The sequence below is a fragment of the Gossypium hirsutum genome, chromosome D13 (assembly GCF_007990345.1).
Source record: "Gossypium hirsutum isolate 1008001.06 chromosome D13, Gossypium_hirsutum_v2.1, whole genome shotgun sequence".
In the NCBI taxonomy this organism is placed as follows: domain Eukaryota; kingdom Viridiplantae; phylum Streptophyta; class Magnoliopsida; order Malvales; family Malvaceae; genus Gossypium; species Gossypium hirsutum.
Window position 1 is genome coordinate 41747710 of NC_053449.1, and position 8932 is coordinate 41756641.

An 8932-nucleotide genomic window follows, 5' to 3' on the forward strand; every position below is an offset into this window, starting at 1 on the left:
TTGATTAGCAGAAAAAGCCACATATCTGATGCGGTTAATAACGCGGTATGAGTTATTATTTATTAATCACGAGTTCTATTTATTCAAGGTGGTGCCGCCAACAGGGAACCCTTGTTTGGTGCCGCCAACAGGTTCCCTTGTTTGGTGCCGCCAATAGTGTTCCCTTCACCTAGGGAACTGTCAAATCAGTTCAGGTTTTTTTTTTCTATTTTTTTTATTTTTATTTTTTGATATATTTTGGTAAATAAAAAAATTTATATATATTTTGGTAAATAAAAAAAATTTATAACATTTTGGATATTTTTTATATTTTTTATAATATTAATGTAAAAAACCCAATATAAATATATTTAAAAATTTTGATGGGATAAATTTTAAAAATAATTTTAATATATTAAAGTAAATTTAAATATTTAAAAGAGTTATATATTTGCAGTATACCATCCCTAGTTCTAGATATATTTATTGAAGTCGCTTATCCCAAAAAACAAGTTTCCTCCTCTCTTTTTCTTTTTCTTTTTCTTTTCTATAAAATAATATTGAATTGTTATTTGTTGTTTTCTCAGCTGCACCTTTCTCTGGTAAGTTGTCTAATCTCTTTTTCTACTCTTCAATTCCATATTTCTTGAGTTTCTCTTCTTCCTGCTTTACTTTCGGATTGAAACACAAAACTTTCCATATTCTTTCTGCTTATTTTTTACATTGTTAGAACTCGATTCTTTGTTTATGATCTAAGGAAACCAAACGTTATTTATTTATTGACTTATGATAATATTTTCTTATTGCTGCAGTTAAGTCTTCGATGTTTGAGTACAGATTTTTGTTGGATCATTATGCCTTCTTTTTATTGTATAATTTATATTTTCTTGCTGTTTTGGATAGAGGTCGAACTTAAAAATAGAAGCACCTTGAAACTTTCCGAATTCTTTGGTTAGTTTGACTGAATTAGTAAACTATTAGTTTGGGTTATTGAAGCTCTGAGTGAATCTGGATTAATCGACCAAACCTTTTTCAAGCCACTCAAATGGATTAGTTTTGGGCAATTGTACCATTTGCGTTAATGTTATCTGTGGATTACGAAATTTAAGATAATATAGATTCATTACATGCTGATATGAAATTTATTTAAAAATATCAGCATTTCAAGTTGGTACTGAATGAAAAAGGGGAAAAGAAACCCAACAAAATCTCAAATTTAATCTTCTTCTACCTTAAAATCACAAAATGGGTAAATTCTAAAAATCCCGAAAGCCCCTAGTAAGAAATACCATTTTTTTATTCTTAGAGAACTCATTACAACAAATTAAGTATATTCATGTTTGGGTTCCGGTTTATCGTTTCTTTTTCTTTTACCATATCCCTTTCAATCCCTGTCAACACCCAGGTTGAATCTCAATCAGCATCATGTAAGCACAAAAATAACATGCCATCATGCGTGAGATAAGTATGTCGATCTATTTGAGTTGAAAAGTCAATTCTGATTCACTCACTGCCTAAAAAGATTAAGGCCACTTAGCATTTAGCTGGTTAATTTAAAATTGTTAGAGCTTGATCATTTACTGATGATCAAAAGAAAAATGTTGATACTTTCTAGTAAAATTGCATTTTCATAGCTGTAGTGAAGTTAAGTCCTTGATTTTTTGAGCCTAGATTTTTACTGCTTGTATCCGTTTTCTTTTGGTGGAATTTAAATTTTTGTTGTTAGTATTTAGAAAATAATTAGCGATTCTACTAAAATTCAAGTCAAATGATAAGATTTGAGAAAATTGTTTAATGTCATTGACTGTAATAATCGATGTTAAAGGGTGTTATAGCTTGAGTGGGATAATCAAGTTAGTTCTATGGTTACTAGAACTTCATGAACTGCTTTTCATTAATTATACATATATTTTCTATTTGTTTATTTTTAAATGGTTGGAGTTGACTTGCTTTCCATTTCTGGTGAATTGGTTGAATGATAACTTTGGTTCTTAGATTATTGTGAACTTCAAAATTAGAAAAAGGTAACAGTTTCTTGATTGATGAGATGCATGTTTGTAATGCTAAAATTATAGTTTCAAGGGTAAAAGTGTTTTTCTAATATAACAGGTAATATTATATGATGGGTGGAAGTGCAATAGATGATGATTGGGAGTTCACCTCTCCTTCCAATGGTATTAAGACTGTGGTTTTAGTTGGACGTACCGGCAATGGGAAAAGTGCAACTGGCAATAGCATTCTTGGAAAAAAATCCTTCAAATCAAGGGCTAGCTCATCTGGGGTTACTAGTACTTGTGAATTGCAGAAAACAGTGCTCAAAGATGGGCAAATTTTAAATGTCATTGATACTCCTGGTATGTTGTCTTGTATTGTTTTTCCTATTATAGTTGATGGTAGTATCATTAACTTGGTCATGAAAAAGGTTATTCTTTCTGAGGCTATCAATGCATTAACTAGGAAGACTAATTTAGCATGTCATTGCAGGGTTGTTTGATTTCTCAGCTGGATCTGAATTCATTGGAAAAGAAATTGTCAAATGTATTGATCTTGCCAAGGATGGAATCCATTCAGTTCTTGTTGTTTTCTCAGTTAGGACCCGCTTTTCGCAAGAAGAGGAAGCTGCATTGCGTAGTTTGCAGACTTTATTTGGTAGCAAAATTGTTAACTACATGATTTTAGTGTTTACTGGTGGGGATGAACTGGAAGAAAATGAGGAAACATTGGAAGATTATTTGGGTCGCGAGTGCCCGCAGCCATTAAAGGTTGCTTCCTAAACCAAATGCAACTTGAAGTTTCATTTATGTCTGACTTTGCTGTGTTTGGTTGACTTATCTGTTCAGGTTTGAAGGTTATCTCATGCTTTACATATACTAATTATGAAAGTATATTGCTGTGCTTAGATGTGAAGTTCAGAATTTTGATTTGCCGAGTTTTACTACATTTTCAGTGTATAGCTTTTTTTCCTGGACATATTATCTTATTATCTTGTCTCTATCAATATGTAGTTATCTTTTAAAAAATGTTGACTTTGCAAAATGTAAAATTTCATGGTTTGGTTAATTATGGTGTGAATTTTAGTTGGAATTAACATTTCTGGGATTTTCATGAATGTGAAATAGATATGGTTAGACGATTATTTTATATTATGTACCATGTAGGGCTCTCAGGATTAAAGATCAAGTCATTGGTGCTTGTGTTGGATGGCATAAACTTTATGATCAGTTCTTTTTATATAAACTTTATGATCAGTTCTTTTTATCTTTGTTCATGGGTTGCTAGATGCATGGGTGTTTGATTTAAGAAAATCTGATTGCTTAGGTGCCTCCAAATGGCTATCTTTGTCTGGACAGCCGACAGAGACGTTCTCAGGAATTACTTGCTCATTACAATGTTTTTGTTTTTGTTTTCTTGATCTGTGTATCTTATTGAAAGGATAAATTGTTTGATGGAAGAGCTTGAGTTCTGGTGTAATCTCCCTATAAGCATTTATCTACTCTTCTTTGTCTGTTTCATATAGAGAATCTATAAATTTTGTTCATTTCTCGCTCTGCCTTCCTTTTAAAGTTTATTTGCACATTTATTTGGTGTACTCTGTTTCCTTGAGCATCAAGATAATGCTTAAAATAGATGAATGTAACTATGATCAGTATTTTTTTGATGTTCTGAAATTGGATGGAGAATGGCAAATGCTTGGGTAGCATAGAATTTTAGGCTTTGGGCAAAGCATATCTCTTTTCATGCATTGAGTGACTGAATAATCTTTACCTATTCACATAGTGATACATGTGCTCTGGTCTTATGCTACAATTGTTATTACTTTGTTAGTGAGCTTATTTGAACTTAAGCATATAGTTGATGTGCAATGGCAATAAATACCTATTTTTTTGTTACTTCAAATTGATCAGGACATTCTAGGTCTTTGTGGAAACCGACTTGTACTTTTTGACAACAAGACTAAGGATGAAACCAAGAGAGTGAAACAAGTTCAGGATCTTCTCACACTTGTGAACATGGTCATAGAACAGAATGGTGGGCAACCATATACTGATGAGTTGTTTGCGGAACTGAAGGTTTGAGTCTTTACATTCTTTTTCAGTTTGTTGTGACTTTAGTGTAAAGAACTACTGTATCTGTATCTATTGCTCAGAAAGGGGCAACTAAACTTCGTGATCAACAAGAAGTGGTTGCTGCTCTAAAGGGCTACTCCAAGCGAGAAATATCCGAGTTTAAGGAGCAGATTGAAAGATCATATGAAGAGCAGCTTATGCGAATTACTGAAATGGTAACCTGAATATCTTTCTTATTATAATTGATGATTTTTTTTCTATCTTCATCTCAAATTTTATAGCTCTTTTTTTCCCCTTGGCCCTTTTTTGTTAATGTATATAATTCAGTCCAAATAAGAATAGTCCTATTGTTGCAACCTAAACCATGAATAAAACCTGGGAAAGCAAAGATATGATAGAAGAATAGCCATGTAGCCTTTTGAACCCTACATCTTAGTTTCCCAATTTCATTCCAAACTATCCCTGGTAGTTGTTTTAGTTGGGAACCATGAGTCTTTCTATTCCTATTTTCCTGAAGTGTTGGCTTTCGGCCTTGTTTAGTCTTTAATTTGAAGAGTGTAGGCATTGCTCTTGATATACTCAGAGCAACATAGTTTAGACATCAAATGTAGGGTTTACTCTTTCATACATATACTGTATCATGTTTGTGTATTTTAGCATGTTACTTTAAGGTATTTTATATTTGAGATATTCATGTATTCATATTATATTTTGTGTGTTCTGTGTTTTAGTTTATGTCCTGTTTAATACTGCCGGGTCTACCTTCTTGTATTAAAGTTATGATACCAATTACCAATGTCCTTGTCGCTTCATGTACTTATGCCTCTGTTGATGTGTGAGAATCATTGCTTACTTCTCATATATAAGAATTGTTCTGAAATGCATCTAATAAAGAATACCCTTGCTAATTTCGTACGCCTAGGTCAAATGCAGTGTGTCCCTAGGAGGGAGTGCCTTTTAACTGTTCCTTGTTAAAATTCATGTTTGTTGGTTTTTTGCCAGCTATCAACCATTTTTCTGTGGCTCAAGATTGAGTCTGCATGCTAATCACAATATAACCCGAGCCATTGTTAAATTTCAGTGATATATAGCCAGCTAATCTTTTTGCATGGTGTTGGTGGTTAATGAATGATGTTGTATAGGTTGAGTCAAAGCTGAAGGAGACGACTGTCAGGTTGGAGCAGCAGTTAGCAGAGGAGCAGGCAGCACGGCTGAAGGCGGAAGAGTTGGCGCAGTTAGCTCAAATGAAATCAAATGATGAAATCCGGAAGCTTCGAGAGAATCTAGAAAGAGCACAGAAAGAGACAGAGGAGCTCCGCAAGCAAGCTGCTCGGTGTGCCATCCTGTGACTGCCGCTACAATGAGAAGATGCCTCTCTTATGCTATTATATTTATTTTCAATGTTTTAAATTGCTATAATGCTTTTAAATCCTGCGTAAATGATTTTAAGCTTTTCCAAAGTCAACTGTCTTATCTTCATGCCTCTTTGTAAATATTGAAGTGTATAAGAGATTTCAACACACTGGTTTTATTGTTGTGATATATCTCTTTCTTATTTGATGAAATTAAATGATGTAGAAATGGGGAGTCGATTCAACTACAAGTTAATTAGGATTAAAAATTTCTCTCATTTTTTGGGAGTTTTTCTTTACTATTGAGTGCTTTTTCTCTTTCCTTTAGAGGTCTTCTCCTAATTTCCTTTGTTTTTCATTGGGTTTTCTTTGTTTTTCCTTTTATTTTCCTTAGGATTGAGTCATGTTGTTGGGCATTCCTTTTAGTAATTTTCGGTGTCAATTAGGTTTTAGATAGGAACTTTGTTTCGTCATTCTATTTTAGGTCTTGTTTTGTTTTTCATTCAAAGGATAATTGTGGTTCTGGTTCTTCATTAACCAAGTTATAGAAGGGGTCCGCTTAATTATCCCTTGTTCTTTTTCTTTGAATTGATCTGAATCAGTGGGGATTATGGTGGAACTAGAGATCAATCTTGAAGCGGATCAGAGGCAGATTGGGGGAGCTTTACAATTTTCGTTGGTAAGGAAAATTCATTCAGAGAATATTGTGAATAGGAGGGTGGAGTAATACAGAGCATTTGGCCAGCAAGGGAGACTAGTGCAGTCAGGGAAATGGGGAATAACTTGTATATGGTGTCTTTTGCATCAAAAGAATATATAGAAGAAGCCTTGGCTAATGGTACGTGGAATATTATGGGATTTTGCTTCAATCTCAAGGTGTAGGATATGGAGAAGAGTATCAAGGAGGTGAGCTTTGACAGAGTTGACTTCTGGATACAGTTACATAATCTTCCTCCAGAGATGATTACTATAAAGAATTCCTGTACTATTGGGAGTATTATTGGTGATTTGGTTAGAGTGGATGATAAATCCTGGGAAAATGGAAATGGTAAAAGCTTCATTAGGGTAGGGTACCTATTGATACTATCAAACCTATAGTGGATGGTTTTTGGGTGCCTAGTGAAGGGAATGAAAAGATTTGGACATATATAGATGTCATAGGGTTAGAATTTAAGTTGGGCAAACTGTGCAGCCTTAGACGATTTATTTGCTTCAAATATGGCTAAGCAACTCAAAATGGAAAGAAACTTGAAATGAACATAAAAACCATAAGAAAGTAATGCATATAAGGTGTCTGAGTAAATGCTCTCAAATATATTTTTTAACTATCAATGTGATGAATACAAATAAAGGCAAAGGCCTCTATTTATAGTTAAGCTCTTCTAGATTCAACGGTATAGAACAAATTGCATCAACAGTTAAGACTAATGCCTGTCTGTAAGATGAGAGTCATAAGAGATTTAAACTCTATACAATCTTATTTATTAGGTATTACATTGACCATGGTAACTCTAATTTTACTGGATTATTTCACTAGGCTACAAAGATTTCTCCTTATGTTCCATGAATCGGGCCAGTTCAAGTGGCTCAAATAAGCCTCATTTAATAAGCTGACTACCATGAGATGCTTTGGGTGCATTCGTCACGGACTTTGATCCGCGGCCTATGACACAGAGACTTTGTAATGAAAAGCTTGAATCGAGAAATGGAAATAAACATGTCATGTGGATGAAAGTTATAGTGATATGGGATAACGGTAATAAAGGGAATAGTAGTTTTGATAGTAGTTTAATGGGTATAGAGGTGGGTTTGGAAAAGGGTATCAGGATTTGAGGAGAGAAGAGGAAGGGGAAGGAAGGTTTTAAGAGGTGTGGGGGAGGATTGTCTTGTGTTTAAGGAGTTAGAAAGAATGGGGAATAGGTTAAAGGGTGAAAAGTTAGTGGTGGGATATGTTGAATGGGAGTGTTGGGTGGAGGATGAATCTAATTCTGATCTTAAGGTTAATGGTGAATCAGGGGTTAAAAGGAAGAGTAGGGGAAGTACTTTGGTAAGAAGAATATTGTTAATGATGAAATGAGAGGTAAATTGGAAATGAAGGGTAAAGATGTGTTAGTGGAGAATAGGGGCTTAAAGCAAAGAACATGGGTAATTTCATAGAGAAAGAATAGAATATTTCAAGACTATAGTTGTAACACCTTATGTCTGACTTGATCGTCGGGTTCAAGCTATAGGATGCCACATTTGTTTTTAGAGCAACTACAATTACACTTATGATCCATTCAATAATTTATACAAGCTATTCGAGTTAATACATAAATATAACATGATATATATTCTTATCCGGGGTTTATACGAGCTTATGATAGCTCCTAGATAACCCAAGACCATTTTAGTACCTAACTACAAAGATTTCAAAGTAGATCGTTTTGGCGTCACGACCATGAAGGTCTCATGTCGCAACATCAACAATAGAATCTTAGCATCGTGACCTTGATGAAGTAGCTTTGCGACTTTCAAAATAGTAAGTTGACGTTGTGACTTCAAATAGGCGATGTCATGACGTTAAAAGCTGGTGTCGTGAAATCCACCTGGTGGTGTCACAACTTTGAAGTCAAAATCTTTCAAGTCATATATCTTTGGAACAACCTGTTAAATCTCATAATAAAATTGGACTTAGAGTCCCAAAAAGGCATTTAACTTATACCTAGTCCGGTCGCCCAACCCGAGCTATAAGGCGTTACAATGATAAACTTTGAAAATCTTTCATAATTTATACTAATAACAGCTAAATATTTCATTATCAATCATTTCCATGCTAACCAATCAACTTGGAACCTAATTCGAACTTACGTAACATTTAAAACAAATTGGGATCAATTCTGGGTTAAATTGAAACTTCTACAAAATTTAGAGTAAAATGTGTAAACAACAAGGGCCACACAGCCGTGTGATAGAGTTCAGTTTGTGTGGCACCTAAACATGGCCGTGTGGCCAAACCGTGTAATAATTTTTCCCCGTGTAACTCAAGGTCACACGGCTGTGTCGCCAGGCCGTTTAACTCTCTGAGACCGTGTGGACAATCCTGCACCAAAAATTAAAGGGGCCACATAGCCATATCATGCAACCGTATTGGACATATGGCTGTGTGGAAGATCATGTCCCAGGCCGTTTGTGCCCAAAAACACCTTCAAACAGAAGCCGTTTCACATACCAAAACTTAGACTTCAAGCTATGCAGTAACCAACATTCAAACCTGTTCAAATTGTGCCAAAATGTGCTAAAATACATCAATTCACAATCAACCTATGTGCCTAACTAATATGCCCTCATTGGTACCACAATTCAAACCTATACAACATCCATTCAATCGTAGCATATACCTCAAGTTAAAATCAATCAATCATCACCCAAATTCTAGATACCAAGAGCCAAAGTTCAACCATATAAACCAAATCATCAAATGCCCATATATCTCATCCTAAGTTCATACTTTACCATAACCAAATTGACCATTTCATCAAAGCACAAAATATC

At 34.5% G+C, this 8932-nt stretch overlaps 1 protein-coding gene across 3 annotated transcripts; it reads left to right on the forward strand.

Moving 5' to 3' along the window:
• Window positions 1–434: 434 nt before the first annotated feature.
• LOC107920277 (immune-associated nucleotide-binding protein 9) lies at window positions 435–5588 on the forward strand. Of its 3 annotated transcripts, none has more exons than XM_016849896.2 (6): window positions 435–581; window positions 2089–2333; window positions 2464–2741; window positions 3885–4049; window positions 4127–4261; window positions 5189–5588. In XM_016849896.2, exons 2-6 carry the CDS (start codon window positions 2099–2101, stop codon window positions 5393–5395), a joined length of 1020 nt encoding a protein of 339 aa, XP_016705385.1. In that variant the 5' UTR covers window positions 435–581; window positions 2089–2098; the 3' UTR covers window positions 5396–5588. The 3 variants fall into 3 exon arrangements, with proteins under 3 accessions (XP_016705385.1, XP_040964668.1, XP_016705386.1); XM_041108734.1 differs by lacking the exon at window positions 435–581 and adding an exon at window positions 589–704; XM_016849897.2 differs by lacking the exon at window positions 435–581 and adding an exon at window positions 594–790.
• The last annotated feature ends 3344 nt before the right edge of the window (window positions 5589–8932 follow it).

What these genes read in the sequence shown, in the direction of transcription:
- LOC107920277 (XM_016849896.2), top strand. Translation starts at nt 2,099, where the DNA reads ATGATGGGTGGAAGTGCAATAGATGATGATTGGGAGTTCACCTCTCCT. An exon ending in AGTTGTTTGCGGAACTGAAG is followed by an intron (nt 4,050 to 4,126) that starts GTTTGAGTCTTT and finishes TCTATTGCTCAG; the next exon opens with AAAGGGGCAACTAAACTTCG. An exon ending in TTATGCGAATTACTGAAATG is followed by an intron (nt 4,262 to 5,188) that starts GTAACCTGAATA and finishes GATGTTGTATAG; the next exon opens with GTTGAGTCAAAGCTGAAGGA.